General features: G+C 35.6%; 1 protein-coding gene across 1 annotated transcript; it reads left to right on the forward strand.

The window, feature by feature from the left end:
• The first annotated feature begins 3600 nt into the window (after positions 1-3600).
• On the forward strand, positions 3601-8940 carry LOC111607141. Its single transcript, XM_023329057.1, has 6 exons — positions 3601-3661; positions 4901-5227; positions 6491-6841; positions 6925-7047; positions 8586-8632; positions 8725-8940. Exons 1-6 carry the CDS (start codon positions 3601-3603, stop codon positions 8836-8838), a joined length of 1023 nt encoding a protein of 340 aa, XP_023184825.1. The 3' UTR covers positions 8839-8940.
• The last annotated feature ends 7719 nt before the right edge of the window (positions 8941-16659 follow it).

A 16659-nucleotide genomic window follows, 5' to 3' on the forward strand; every position in this document is an offset into this window, starting at 1 on the left:
ACCGAATAACTTGTCCTTCAAATCAATGTCTTTTCTCTCTGATGATCCTCAAGGGTTAATCCCGTTTCTCTGAATCCAGTGCTATTTCAGCAGGAAAACATGGGCAGGTCATACCAGTTTGGATGATTTGCAAGGTCCAGTTGAGGGCGTAGCTCCTGCTAGACGGCGGTTGCAGGGCTCCTGGGTTACGGCTCGCCATCTTGTTTCTCACCAACGGAATCCAACTCACCATCGACTCGGAATTTCCCGGTCCAATTTCCAGCAGAACCTTAAAAGGCCTGGTTTAATAACCAACAAAGCATAAAAAAATTTCGTTTAACTTTGCTTTGTACTGAATAAAATAATATACTCGCCGATTTGGCGGCTGAACATCGTGTGTGTGGAGGAAACATGCTTCACCCACACCAGTTCGTCCGTTACCTCCACGGGTTTTTAACATAAAACACAGAAAATAAAATACTTTTTTAACTCACCAAGTCCAGTTCTGTGACATATAACACTCCGAATGCAGTCAGTAAAAAAATGCGGAAAGCTCCTCCAAAGATGGAAAAGGTTTCCAGTCAGCAGGTAGAGTTTTTAATCGTCTATTTTCTCTTATCTCTCTCTCTTTCACAGCACAACACTTAGCTTCTTCTTCGCTCTCTCTGCTTCTTCTTCGAGCGCCAGAGAACGTAGCAATCCGGTTGGCTGGAGCAAGTCACGTGGGCTACACATCAATGTGGCCCTTCAGAATAAGAGATTTTACTCAACTTGACTGTTTTTAGCTGCTGACAAAATAAAACTGTTCTATACAGATTTTTTTAACCAAATAAAATATCATAACATGAAATAAAGCATTCTTAATGTTGGTAATTATTATTTTTTATATTTTTAACTATTTTAAGACCTATTTATTCTCTATTTATTTCCTATTTATGCATTTTATAGCTATTTTTATGAAAAGGCTTATATTGAGTGAGGACTATGTTAACCTGGGTTACATATACATTCATATCCTTAGTACTTGGCATTGATTTGAGCAATTTGATAACAAATTGATGTATAATATGATGTTTACAGAAACATTGTAGTTATCCTTCCACAAGGTTTTCATGCAAGTTGGCTGGATTTTTGGCTAATTTCTTTACACTACAGAAAGTAGTGATGTAGGTACAGCATTTACATATATTTGTGTTCCACTGTGTTTTGTGAAGTGTACCAGTCCACATTGCAGCCAACCACCTATAACCCACGTAAAATGTGGATGCCTCTTTAAGAAACAGAGATTAGGGAAGCTAGGTAGTCTACCTAACCAATAGGAAGTTGAGTTTTAAGTGTGTATCAACCAATCAGAATGCAGACTGCCGCTGTAGGTCCCGCCCTTCTTCCCCGTGTCTGCAGCATGTTTGTGTGTGCGGGAGAGATCCGACATGAGGAAGAAACTGCTAAGCTGTTCAGCGTGAGAGTCTGTGTTGTTTAAGACGGAAAAATACTAGATACTAACTCGAAACAAACCCTTTTGCAAATAGAATTACTGTTTATCATCCAACTTCTGATCTGGAAGTAGAGAAGTGAGTTAAAAAGACCGAACTTCAGTTTTTCTGCCGAGCACTTAGAGCTACCTTGTTAGCCTCGTTAGCTCTTATTGGCTATTGGTTTCCTGGAAGTTCATCTTATTCTCCTTTCAGCTGAAGGTAAAGACTAAAATATAGTATATTCTTACTTTATTCACGACGAAAGCTCATATTATTGAGGTTAAACCATGGAAAATATGCCTTGTTACATTATCTAATGCCCTGCGTGTCCGGATACCATATTGTTGTCCCAAACGTGTCGCATTGAGATCGGTGAGCATATTCTGTCCCTTTCATTCAGTTTTTGTTTTTTTTATCACATTGTTGTTGAATAATAGCCTTCATTTGAACTATTTAATTATTCAAATGTAAACCTTTACTGCTTTTGGGTAAAATATAATGTTTAATATTGTGTTTGAAAAATTATTTTGCAATTTACAAAAAAGTGAATTGATAATGCAGTGAAATACTGCATTGAGGTAAAAGATAATTGTTTTATTGCAAATTTAAGCAATTTGATAACAAAACAATGTATAATATGATGTCAACAGAAACATGATTTAAGGATTAAAGCTAGTACAGCTTAATAAAAAAATCTATATGGTTCTGTCTGTTGACAGATCGGGTTTTTTTGAGTGCTGGATTGTTCCTGAGGTGGATTCCTCCTGTGAATTTGATGGCGAGCCTTCCCACCTGGACTTAGAGAAAGAACTGGATTCCTTGTTTTCCATTTGGAGTCCTGCTGCACCCTGCGGTGTGGTAGGCCTGTATCACTCACATCTTCACACACAGTTGGTTAAGCGTGAGACCACAGACTGACATTTTTCACTTTTATTGTTTCATCCTGGAATTTTGGACAAGTTTTTATTTGGGACATTATAACAAACTGCTGTGTAGGAAATTATCCTCATGTGAATGATGATGAGTCAAACCTGAATTAGAACTGAAGTCCGTTTTAGAAAACGGGTTCTTAACTTAAAGTTAGGAAAAAGAATATCTTTCCTCTCCATTATAACGATAAAGGGGGTCCAGTTCCATCAGTAGATTAATTTATGTATTTGAATACATCTGTGTCAAGAAATGTAGAGAATAAATGTATTTTTTCCTGCAGTCAGTGCATTGAATCTAATCATGTAGTTCTGCCTTTGCAATTTTTATTCTGAAAAATGTAAGTTTAAATGAGACTGTTCTTACTGCTAAGTTTAGCTGAACTGTACAATCTAGAAGTACAATTATTTTTATACTTTAAGTTCATTTGCATATGTTTCTTGTTGACTTGAGATACATACAGATTTAAAAAAAGAACACTTTGTCTATTATTGATGTTTATATTTTTGCAACTGTAATGGGTGGTATCAATGAATATCTAGAGGTCATTCAGCCAGGTTTCAATGAGATCTTTTATTCTGGGGGAGAAGAGTAAAAATAAATCAACCTCCTCTTCAGCTCCCTCTCCCTGCACTCCAGCCCCACAGCAGCGCGGAACAACGCTGAGTACTAACATTTCTTTTCTCAGATTCAACAAATGTCAACTAAAAAAAAAAAAAAATTTCACAAAAATCATAAACTAAAAACAAGGAGAGGAGAAAAACGCCACTTGGTGGCCACAACAACACAATACAGTGGGACAGAGTTAAATAAACAGAGATAAAAAGTATAACTTAAAATAAAAACACATACCTGGGGAAGAAGAGTAAAAATAAATCAACCTCCTCTTCAACTCCCTCTCCCTGCACTCCAGCCCTAAATGTGAAAATAAAAACAATGTTTGACCGAGCTGTGCTGGACTAGCACCGGTTGTTCATGCCAAAATAGAAAAAAAAAAGGTTATTATTAAAAACAGTTTATAAAAACCCACAATAACGGTCAAAACTGCGAAATAACATACTAACAAACAACATATGGTAGAGACCTCAACATGAACAACAACATCTGTACATAAAACAAACATATATCGCAGCAGCGAACTTTCCTTTGACTTACTCACAGCAGCGCGGAACAACACTGTGAGGGAAAAGAGGGAAGCGGAGGATCTACTAGGGCTGGAATGAACTATGGAAGCCAAGGAGACACAAACGAGGCAGAGTGCAGAAAGGCGACCCCCGCAGGCAAAACAACAAATAAAAATAACTGAATAAGATAAAATTCACAAATTCTCAATATAAAATGAATTAGAAATAATAATTTAACAAAAGCACAATGTTGTGTAACTCTATTACACAACATTGCTGAAAAGAGAGATTCCAAAAGATGTAAAATTCAAAGTTTCAGACTTGACTTGACAGTGGCCTGTCTTGACTTGAGAATTGACTTGGTACATTAGGATGAACACTTGAAACTTGGTCAATGACTTTTTCTATACATTTCATTTTTTGTTTTCTTTTTACATGGCTCTGACAGACTGCCACCAATTTCAATCCTCTTTCAATTTTCAACTTGTAAAAGAGTACCACAACACTCAGAGCCAAGACTGTGCTCCAGATTTAAAGACATGATTTGAAGATATGTCACCAGAGGTGTTTCGGTCTGTTAAAAGGAAAGATCAGCTCCACAGATAACATGTTAACTGTTATCTGTGGAGCTGATCTGTTAATCTATAACATAGATCTGAAACATTGGCAAATTTTGCAGTTGTAAAGATAGCAGAACCTCTAAGATTGAACTAACATACTGATGTTATCAGAGATTTAAATTTAAGGGTCAAGACTAGATCAAAACTCAAGAAGAGTTTCAAGAGCATTACCAAACACACACACAAAACTCCCCCAAATAAACACATTTACATGGTTTCTTTGCAAATCATGTTATGTTTGTGAATTAGAATCAAAACTAAATCAATTGTAGGTTTAAAAAAGTTTCACATGTGAAACAATCATGTTAAAATTATAATTAGATGTTTTAAAAAATGAATAAAATATGAGCTTACTGTAGAACTATAACAGTTTGTTTTTGCCTCTGAATGATGCCTTCATCCCCCATATTTTATAAGATCGTAAGAATAGTGAATAGAAGACATTGCAGTTATAGAAGGATGAGCTAGTAGCAGAGGAAATGAACTTTCAGGGTATTTTTTGGTATAACCAATCAGATGCTTGAACATTTTGAATACCACGCCTCCTTTTTTCATTTAAATATCATCAACTGTCCAAATAAAGACATTGTGAAGATGATTTTCTTGTGGCTTGCACTGCTCCTTGTTCGTCAGGGATGTAAGTTCTTCTTAAAGTAAATAGATATTTTATTATGTATGTTAGATATTTTAGCAATTACATTCCTCTGTATAATTTAATTTTGTATTCTTTGTAATTTTTACTTCATTCTTGTTTTTTATTTATCTATTTATTTAGGTACATTGGTTCCAGTGATCACAGTTCAACTCGGTGAACCTGTAACTTTGACGTGTGCTTTGGAAAATGAATGGTTTGGTATTAAAAGTCTCCACTGGTACAAGCAGAGCGCAGGTGATACTCTGAAAGTGATTACAATGCTGCGTAAAAATACCGACCCTAAGTATGGACCGGGGGTGTCGGCCTCAAGACTGAAGACAACATATTATGAGAAAATCACCAGTCTGACAATTCTGAGGACAACTAAAGAAGACGAGGGAATCTATCACTGTGCGATCCTTGACTGGACTGAGAATACCTGGAGAGGGACCTATTTGTCAATAAAAGGTATTCATTTTACTCCAACATATTTCTTCTGATGGGAAGTAATGGTAACATTTTATGGTGGCCCACCTAGAGAACCCTGACTTGATAGAGAATCTGCAGACGGAGATAAATATTATGATGATGGCAAGAGGATATAATAACCTCAAAGACGAGGAGTTCATCACCAAAGATAAATTGTCAAAATACTTGTTGAAACATCAGCGATAATAAAAAAGTTTTGGTAACAGAGAACGTTTTATATAACTTGTGTCATACTCAAAAATGAATAGTTCATGATTTGGCCATTTGGCGGCCATGACTTTTTATGTGGTCTTCTAAACCCTGGCTGGACACACAACTAGAGACTTTGAAAAAATCTAAGCAATTTTTATCTGTATACTGCCAAATAGTATACTATACTGTATACTGTCAAATGTTATAAGATGTTCAATATTATTTAGTTTTAAGAAATACTTATCAAATACAGAGACAGCAGTTTCATATATTATTATAAATAATAATTATTAGCTAATGGTAAGTTTACCAAAATATTTTGCCACAATTGGCCCTTTGAGGACATTTGAGACCTTATAATGAGTTTGACACATGGTTTTATATGCTGCTTTTTAATGGCATGTAAACAAAACTATCTATTTTTTCAAAATTTAGTCATTTTCTTTTATTTTGAGAGATACCATTCTAGCTGCCTATTAGAAAATTAATTGTTTGAATAAAAATAAATTAACAATATTTAGGAATTTGCAATTGCAAAAGTGTGAGAATTTGGTTTTTCTGTGTGTTAATTTAGGTTTCTGTGTTCAGTTGAGTCTCCGTATTGTCCTGCCTTCTCCTTGATTGTCTCCAGCTGCCTCTTGTTTCCCCTTGATTACTCCTGGTGCATTTAACCCCACCTACGTCTGTGTCTCAGTATTTGTTGGTTAATTTTAGTGCCAGTTGCTACCAGTGTTAGAGTACCTTGCCTTAATGCTCACCTGTGCTGCCTGGACTTTCTGTAAACCTTCATCGCCATTAAATCTGCATTTTCTGACTACAACCTGGCTCCACTGCGTCTACCTCACTACCTATTACCACAAATCAAGACAAAAAGAATGTAATGTATACTATGTTTGTGTAAAATTGAAAAAAGAAAAAAATCTGTGCATTACATGAACAGTAAAAGCTAGCTTACAGTCTGATTGTATTTTTAAATGCATTTTGAATATTCAAAAGCTTCACTCTTTAGTGTTACCATTAATGTTGCTAAACATTTCTTTTACTATGCAGGAAACGATGACAAAGCAATGAACTACACAATTGTGCAACGGTCACGACCGGCAAATACAGCCAGACTGGGAGATTCTGCAACCCTGGAGTGTTCAGTTCTCTCTCACTCTAAGAATAGGTCTTGTCTAGGAGGCCTCAGTGTGTTCTGGTTCAGAGCCAGATCACATAAATCTCACCCTGAAGTCATTTTCACGGATGGAATCAACCAAGACGACTGTACTTTGAAACATGACAGGAAATGTATTTATAGCTTCTTTCACAATGTCAGCAGCTCAGAGTTTGGGACCTACTACTGTGCTATAGCCACTTGTGGAGAAATATTATTTGGAAATGGGACTGCTTTTGAAGCTGGTAAGAATATTGATGTTTTACATAAATTGTATTAATAATCAACATTATTCCTTAAAAACCAATTTGTTCCTTTTCTTTTCTAGAGAAATTATCAGACTCAGCATTTATCATTCTGGTTACAGTAGTAATTTGCCTGATTTCAGTTGTTTTACATATTACCATCATCTGTCACCAAACCCATAAAAAAACCAAAAGACATATTAAAGGTAAGTGTTATTTATTGAATCTAATTCATATATATATATATATATATATATATATATATATATATACACTGCCTGGCCAAAAAAAAAGTTGCCACCAAGAAATGGTCACACTCTCTAATATTTTGTTTTACCGCCTTTAGCTTTGATTACAGCCCACACTCGCTGTGGCATTGTTTCAATAAGCTTCTTCAGTGTCACAAGATTTATTTCCATCCAGTGTTGCATTAATCTTTCACCAAGATCTTGTATTGATGATGGGAGAGTCTGACCACTGCGCAAAGCCTTCTCCAGCACATCCCAAAGATTCTCAATGGGGTTAAGGTCTGGACTCTGTGGTGGCCGATCCATGTGAGAAAAAGATGTCTCATGCTCCCTGAACCACTCTTTCACAATGTGAGCCCGATGAATCCTGGCATTGTCATCTTGGAATATGCCCGTTCCATTTGGGAAGACAAAATCCATTGATGGAATAACCTGGTCATTCAGTATATTCAGGTAGTCAGCTGACCTCATTCTTTGGGCACACAATGTTACTGAACCTAGACCTGACTAACTGCAGCAACCCCAGATCATAGCACTGCCCCCACAGGCTTGTACAGTAGGCACTAGGCATGATGGGTGCATCACTTCACCTGCCTCTCTTCTTATCCTGATGTGCCCATCACTCTGGAACAGGGTAAATCTGGACTCATCAGACCACATGACCCTCTTCCATTCCTCCAGAGTCCAATCTTTATGCTCCCTAGCAAACTGAAGCCTTTTTTTCTGGTTAGCCTTACTGATTAGAGGTTTTCTTACGGCTACACAGCTGTTCAATCCCAACCCCTTAAGTTCCCTTCGCATTGTGCGTGTGGAAATGCTTTTGCGTTCACAATTAAACCTACTCCTGAGTTCTGCTGTTGTTTTTCTTTGATTTGATTTGACCAAATGTTTAAGTAATCGCCGATCACGATCATTCAGGATGTTTTTCCGACCACATTTCTTCCTGGAAGACGATGGTTCCCCACCATCCTTCCAGTTTTTAATGATGCGTTGGACAGTTCTTAACCCAATTCTAGTAGTTTCTGCAATCTCCTTAGATGTTTTCTCTGCTTGATGCATGCCAATGATTTGACCCTTCTTAAACAGACTAACGTCTTTTCCACGACCACAGGATGTGTCTTTTGCCATGGTTGTTCAAGAAATGAGGAGTTACTCATTGCATCAGCTGGGGTTAAATAACTTGTTGCCAGCTGAAAGATAATCACCTATGCAGTACTTATCCAATAGGTACTTATCTTGTACCTATTTGCTTAGTTAAATCCAGTTGGCGACTTTTTTTTTGGCCAGGCAGTGTATATACATACATATATATGCTAGAAAAAAAATGCACAGATAAGAAAAGTCTTTACTGTGAATACCTTTTCACAGTTCATACCTTCATTTTCAAAGACTTGGGAGTGTTTAGAGATATCAATTTTAGAACTATAAGATACAATTTTTCAGTGAAGTATTGGATCTTGTGGAAAAAATATGGTTTACGTGTCCTTTTATTTTAGACACATCATCAAGACATGATGATTTGGGCCAACAAGAAGATAATAATGTATGTAAACATATCTAATACATTTTTATTTACTTGACCTTTTTGTTGTGGAAACATGAGCATTATTACTGCACTTTATTTATTTTGTGCAGGATGATGTTGAAAATGATGTGAACTATGCAGCGTTGCATTTCTCAGGAGGGAAAGCAAAGAAAGGAAAGAAGAAACCAATGGATGAAAGCGTGTACTCACAAGTTAAATATTAAATACAACTTCTTCTCTATGTAGAGATTCAGTTTGATGTCATGTAAATACATTGTCTGAAAGCAATTTAAACATATATATTGGAGCTTTTTTATCTTTAAAATTCTTTATGCTATTAATTTGTTAAAAAGTGTGAAGTTATGATTTTTCTTTTATATTTTAGAAAATAGATGTATATAACTATTTTTTTTCGTAGGTTTATTTTTTTTGTCTTTTGTCATACATTTTAATGCTTTTTTTCAACAATGTAACTTAGAAATACAAATATGTTTTACAAATCTTAGTTTGGAGGACATTAAAGTAGAAAATGCTGAAATGCTTTGCAATTCTTGGTGTGTAAATGACCTCAGTGCAAAGGTTGTGGGTTCCAGCTTCTTCCTGTCAGATGTTGACGTGCCCCTCAGCAAGGCACTCCTCCCCAAGTTGCCTGCTGATCTGTGAATCAGTGTTTGTGTACATTGATGGATGGGAGTGGGTTTATGTCAGTATGACCAGAGAAACACAATGCACATTAATTCCATTTAGCTCTTGAAATACATATATTTAGTGAATAAACTAAGTGCAAACAGGAATAAATGTTAAGCATCACAATTTACTTTCTTTTCTCACCAGTTCCTGAAACGTTGCAGGCTTACACAGTCAGCCTACAGAAGACAGGCAGTCTGTCATCATTGTTTTCATTCATATTCCTTTATTTAATCAGGTAAACCCCGTTGAGATCTAGATCTCATTTTCAAGAGGGACCTGAGCAAAAAATTTGCAAAACATAGCAACCTGGTTCCAAGATAAAAACAATTAATACATATGCACAAGTATAAAACAATAAAAACAATTTAAAAACAATGACACTGTTTCATAGAATCTTGTTGCCTATCTTTAAGAACTGCTCAAAATAAGTCCAGTGAAATCATTTCCGACATCTTAAGTTCAGACTGCAACTGATTCCACGCTGTGGGGGCCAAACACACTGAATGCCTGCTTCCTTTTTTCAGTTCAAAAGCATGGGGCATGCAGAAGAATAATGTTATTGGAGCGAAGAGAACGAGAACTGACAGTTCTATGTAGGAGAGTGGATAAATATGCTGGGGTTAGACCGAGTAAAGATTTATACATCAGGATCATTAAATGATTGTTTCTCCGTACACTTAAAGGAGGCCATTCAGCTTTTGCGTACAAATCACAATGATGTGTCAGACGTCTACTACCGGTTTTAATTGTGGTTATATAGAGAGATTAAACTTGTCACTGAATGCTTTTAAATCTCTCAGCAAGTTGCTAATAATTTCCTCTGCCTCACTAAACAATTCGCTATATACTGTAAGTCTTCACCTTGTTACCACATATCTAAACCATAGCCTTTGTTATGTCTTTATACTTTGACTGCCACTGTGTTGTGCATTGATACAATATGTAACATTACGCTCAGCTTTTTTGGTTGTTCTCGGCTGCCAAATACTGGCATTTATACTTCATTTTTTTTTTTCAATATAGGCGTAAAAATGATTTTAGCTTTCATAGGCTGGAAAACTGATGCAATTGTAAAATTATTATCAATGCCATTTTGTCCAGCACAAATTCAAAACATCAATTTATCTTAAATTAAAAAGTTAGTTTGGTTCTACTAATAATTTTGGTTTAAAATGGATATTTATGAAGAAGCTTCCTGAATGGTACTATAATTTCTGATTAACTTTGATTAACTTATCCAGTTAATAAAAACTTTCTCACATCATTCCCTTTATTTTCACACTATAAAATTAAAATAGCTAACACTGCCTTAGTACACAAATTTATTTAAGATGTAAAGGATTCATACATTAACTACATAGTCTTGTTGCACTGAAAATATATTAATAAACTGTGGCACTGCTTTATGTCAGAAAACAATTTGAAATAGCTGCCTTGCGTATTAACAATCTGAGATATCATTTGAATCAGAGACTGTGTTGAATCTTAATCTTTGAGCCATCTTCAAAAAGCATTTTTGCATAGAAGAAAAATATCTGAACTAAAATAATGATGAAGGTTTTATAATGAACTTGCAGACTGCATGATCAGCGATACTTTTGCAAATCTTTTGTTTTGCAATGTTTCTTCTGATGAGTCAGTCAAATAAATCAATACCAGTGAGCATCAAATAAGATTCTATGTTGTGCATACACATGACATAAACCAAGCTGTTGCCATTGTTATTCTTCTAACTGGAAATTGATACTGCATTTACAATTAAAAAATCTATTAAATTCTGAACAAAACTTAAAAGAAAAGAAGATTCAGAGTAAGATAGGTAGCTGTGAAGCTTAATGTGAAATAGGAGTAATTTCCTTAACATTTGATTATAATATTCAACTACTTCTGTACTATAATGCATATAATGGGATATGTACAGAGGATAAAGTCAAAGACAGCAAAAAGCAGAACAAAAAAAACAAACATTTTAATCATCTTCTTATGAGAAATTACCTAATTTTCTAACTGGTTTTTGGACACATTGTTAAACCCTTCAATCACTGTGAGAAATACTTCTGTAAGTTGTCCTGTTATACAAAGCAATTTCTGTCATTTCAAATTATTTTGTTTTTACAGGTGATTACAAGAACATTACAATGATTACAAACAGCAGTGGATTGTGTTAATAATAAAAGTAAAAATACAAACAACATTTCAAAAAGACAAGCGCTATACGTTAATAAAAGCTGTCAAACAAAGCAATATATCTTAATAAGTCATAAAATCTTACAGTGTAGCATTTTAGCATAGGCTGAAACATATGTTAAAATATTCTACAAGAGGGGCGTGCCGTGGCCTCCGTATTTGGAGGCCTTCAGTCCTCGAAGCGGCCGTCGAGGACGCGGGGGGAAGACATGCGGCAAATGTCGTCGGGTCCGGGAGTCGAACCCGATGACATTTGCCGCATGTCTTCCCCCCTCTCCTTCCCTGTCTCCTGTCAGCCCACTGTCATATAAGGGACACTAGACAGTGTCCCTTATATGACAAAAAGACCCCCTGGAGGGGTAAAAAAAAAATTCTACCAGAGGTTTGTCCAATTATTCACGTCAGTATTTAATGATGTTTAGACTTTACTTTCAGAGAATAAACACTCCTGCCGTTCCATTTTTTTCTTCTTGCCTCCACGTTTTTCCTTACTTTTAGGAAAGTCCAAGGCAGCACAGCTTTTGTTTCCACCGTCAGTCTGTGGAGAAGATGAAAATAAAATTAGTGCAATTAGCTGTTGAATATGAACAAAAAGAATCCAAAGCAAAAAATTATTGTACATCAATCTATCAATCAATCAAATTTTATTTGTATAGCACATTTCAGCACCAAGGCATTTCAAAGTGCTTTACATCATATGAAACACAGAAACACAAAGCAACATAGAATCAATAATCAAAACACAGCATTAAGTCAAGTTCCATCAATAAATTTGTAATTGATCACATTTCAAATACAATTCTAAACAGGTGGGTTTTTAGTTGAGATTTAAAAGAAGTCAGTGTTTCAGCTGTTTTACAGTTTTCTGGAAGTTTGTTCCAAATGTGTGCTGCATAGATGCTGAAAGCTGCTTCTCCTCATTTGGTTCTGGTTCTGGGGATGCAGAGCAGACCAGAACCGGAAGACCTGAGAGGTCTGGAAGGTTGATACAATAACAGCAGATCTTTAATGTATTGTGGTGCTAAGCCGTTCAGTGATTTGTAAACTAACAACAGTATTTTAAAGTCTATTCTTTGAGCTACAGGGAGCCAGTGGAGGGACTTTAAAACTGGTGTTATGTGCTCTATCTTCCTGGTTTTAGTGAGAACGCGAGCAGCAGCATTCTGGATCAGATGCAGCTGTTTGATTGATTTGTTGGACAGACCTGTGAAGACGCTGTTGCAATAATCAATACGACTGAAGATGAACGCATGGATGAGTTTCTCTAGATCTGGCTGAGACATTAGTCCTTTAATCCTGGAAATGTTCTTCAGGTGACAGAAGGCCGACTTTGTAACTGTCTTTATGTGGCTCTGGAGGTTCAGGTCAGAGTCCATCACTACTACCAGGTTTCGGGCCTGATCGCTGGTTTTCAGTTGTAATAACTGAAGCTGTGCGTGGACTCTAGATCGTTCCTCTTTAGGTCCAAAAATAATAACTTTAGTTTTGTTTCTGTTCAGCTGGAGAAAGTTTTGGCACATCCACACATTTGTCTGTTCTAAGCATCTGTTCAGTGATTGGATTGGCTCTGAGTCACCTGGTGACATCGTAAAGTAGAGCTGTGTGTCATCTGCATAGTTATGGTAGCTAATATTATTTCCTTTTATAATCTGAGCTAGTGGGAGCATATAAATATTGAATAAGAGGGGTCCTCGGATTGAACCTTGGGGTACCCCACACGTGACCTTTGACCTCTTTGATGAGAAGTTTATAATTGAAACAAAGAAATCCCTGTTCTTTATGTAGGATTCAAACCAGTTAAGCACTGGACCGGAGAGAATTCTTTTTTACTTACAGGATCAGGTTTTCTTTGCCGCATCCTGTGCAGGGTTTCTTGTGAAGTGGTGGTCTCCATCCCTGACATAAAAAAAACTGAAAGTTATAACTCCATCCATTTACTTTGGATGTTTAAATATGTTACATTCGATGGTGACACAAGTCAAGTAAAAGTTGTGAGCAAATATGCAGAAATAAAAAGTGAACATACATTAAGATAAGTAAGAAGCGTCTAAAGCTTTATCCCGTTTAATTTGAGATAATTAAATGCTGAACTGGGCTGTAAATTACAAGAACAATTTTAAGCATTTTAAAAGACAGGTTTGGTAAGAAACTAATTACTTAAGTTTAGAAATGTGAACAAAATAGTCACTTATGTTTAGTTACAAATTTGATTGCCAAGTTTCACATGTACTATAATCAAACAAAGGCAATGTAAAAACATATTTCACAAATTCATAATTTCAAAGTTGGCATCAAAAATTATTGCAATTATGCCAAAATCCTTTCTGCTAAGAAATAAAACAAACTTTACACCAAATGGGCAAATCTACAGAGAATACAAATGGAAAAAGAGTTATATCTATTTTTAAAAAATATTTTTTTTTTAAATCTGGGACATAGTCCCAGATAAACAAACTAAAATAACAAAAATCACAAAGTATTCCAAAAATACTTGCCATGAGATCTTTTTTGCTTTGCCCTCGAAGTTCCATAACAGATGAAAACAACATTTAAAGTCAAAGACAAAACCAGGCAGGATTTGATAGCCATGTTGGCCATGTTGGCAATCAATTCAAAACCTGTGCCGTCCACTAAAAACAGCAAAATATATTATTTGTAATTGATCATTTTTAAAAAAATGTATCACTTAATTTAAAGAATCAGAGACAAAATCCTACCAATTTCCAGTCTGGTTCCATTTCCAAATGATATTTTTCCACACGACATCACAGCACAGTAAAATATCCCAGAATCAGAGGAGTTGACAACTTTTGAGAAATTAAACATACAACTCTTTTCAGAGTCAGATCTCTTCTCACATTCATGATGTTTGTTTCCGTCTGTGTAGATCATATTTGGATAGGTATTATTTGATTTTGCATGGAACCAGAACATCCTGAAATCTTCAGAGCAAGCCATCGTCTCAGAGTCAAACAAAACTGAACACTGAAGGGTAGCCGTGTCTCCTGAACGGACTGGAATGGATACTGCAAGCTGCTGAATGGCAGTGTTGTCTAATATCCTCACAGTATTCTCTGCACAACAGAAGAAAAGTTTAAAAATAAAAAACAAAAATGTAGTAAGTCAGTTTTAAAATTCAATCTTAATGGTTTGCTTATATGTTTCTATTGAGTCTACATATTGTTGAATTTCCTACATTTATTTTTGTTCCCCATAGGGTGAAGCTTTAGAAGCAGAAATTTAAAAAATTAATTATTTTTTACCTGTCACCATCAAATATGTCCAACTCCAATTGGAACTCCCTGTCCACGAAGTGAGATTACAGTGATAGAGACCTTCGTCACTGTAGGCTGTATTCAGCAATGTCAGATAGTTAAACTTTTGATCATTATTCACCTTCCATCTTGAGTCAGAAAACTCTTGCTCAAAATCAATGGTTGTATTTTTCTTTTGTCTCAACGACATTTTCAAAATCAGCCTCATAGAATCGTCTGGACTTTGCTTGTACCAGTAGATATCTCTTTCCTTAAACTCACTAGGCAGAGGACATTGGAAGGCCACAGATTCTCCGACCTGAACAGGCATCAATGGTACAGCAGTGTCTAATAAAAAAAAAAAAAAAAAGAATAATTATAACATGTATTTATTTAGGCAAGAATAGAATGGTATTAAACAAACTTACAGCCCCGGTGAAGAAGAAGCAATGTCACCAATAACACAATCATCTTGACCCTGTGTCTTGGTAGTAGAGTTACTGGTGTTTAAAAGTATTGGGTGGTGCTTTAAGCAGTACTAATGTCTTTGAGGTTACAAATTAACATATTGTTCTCATTGGTTGTCACAAAATATAGATTCTGATTGTAAATATAGATTGTAAGTAGTAAATGTTGTATGCGCTTCCTGCCACACTGTTTTTTCCACTTCTTAGAAATGCATATCACGTCAATCTTCTGTTTTCACACACTTATTTAAAAAAATGTTGCGCTTACACACTTAGACACATTAACAGTGAAATTTCCACTATTTATTTCGTTTGTGTCATTTCACCAAATGCAGAAACACGCAGACACTGAAACATATTTCGTATTGCTTATTGCCATGCTACTTTCTATTGTGGATCTCTGTATTTTAGTTGACTAGATGAGCACATGCTCACATATAAGAACAATTTGGAGAGACCAATTGACCTAACAATCATGTTTCTAGACTGTGGGAGGAATCCATAGTATCCAGAGAGAACCCTCACATGAACAGGAAGAACATGAAAGAACAGAAAGAGCCCAGACCAAGATTCAAACTCCTGACTTTTTGCTCTTGATGTCCTCAGATCTAGAAAAGACTTAGTAATGACGAGATAAAGGTGTCAATTGGTGCCATTTCACTTCAGGAACAGAACATGGGTATTTGTTCTTGCAAGATGCAATATGTTTTAAAATGCAGCAACAGATAATCTACACTGAAAAAAATAACTCCTTGGATGAACATAAAAAATCATGGAAAGGATTTCCACCTGATTACTTTGCTGATTACTTCACCGCCATGTAATTCTGTTACTCCTATTTAAAGCAAATGTGTTCAGTCAACTTCATTTATTAAGGTTATTCCAATGTCAAGCAATTTTGTTGGCTCAACGTATGTTATTATGGTTATTCCAATTTAAAGCAAATGTGTTGGCTCAACTTATGTTATTATGGTTATTCCAATTTAAAGCAAATGTGTTGGCTCAATTTATGTTATTATGGTTATTCCAATTTAAAGCAAATGTGTTGGCTCAATTTAATTTATTAAGGTTGATTCAACTCATTTACTATAGTTTGTAAATCTGGCATCCCTGTGGTCTGGGACTTCCACAGAGTGCCAGGATGTTTACAAAGTGGGCCTAATTGATTTTCATTTTCTGAGAGTAAAAATTTACGGTAACCATTTAAACCTTTATTTATGAAACCTTTATTTCTATTAATTACAAAGTGTATCTGGATAGAAAGTGAAAGCAAAGAAAATCATGATTAAAATATTTTATCAGACTAATAAGAAAATAAACAATACCGATGTGGACTAAAAAACAGCTTAAGTCAATCAATAGTGGTGAGCATCAAATGAGATTTATTTATTGCGCATACACCATGACATACAGTAATCTGTTTCCACTGTTATTCTGCAAATAGAAA

This window comes from Xiphophorus maculatus, chromosome 23 (assembly GCF_002775205.1).
Source record: "Xiphophorus maculatus strain JP 163 A chromosome 23, X_maculatus-5.0-male, whole genome shotgun sequence".
NCBI lineage: Eukaryota > Metazoa > Chordata > Actinopteri > Cyprinodontiformes > Poeciliidae > Xiphophorus > Xiphophorus maculatus.

Bases quoted from the DNA above. Each gene is read 5' to 3' on its own strand.
- LOC111607141 (XM_023329057.1), top strand. From the start codon at position 3,601: ATGAACTATGGAAGCCAAGGAGACACAAACGAGGCAGAGTGCAGAAAG. The intron at 7,048-8,585 runs GTAAGTGTTATT...CTTTTATTTTAG, and splicing joins AACCAAAAGACATATTAAAG to ACACATCATCAAGACATGAT. The intron at 8,633-8,724 runs GTATGTAAACAT...TATTTTGTGCAG, and splicing joins GCCAACAAGAAGATAATAAT to GATGATGTTGAAAATGATGT.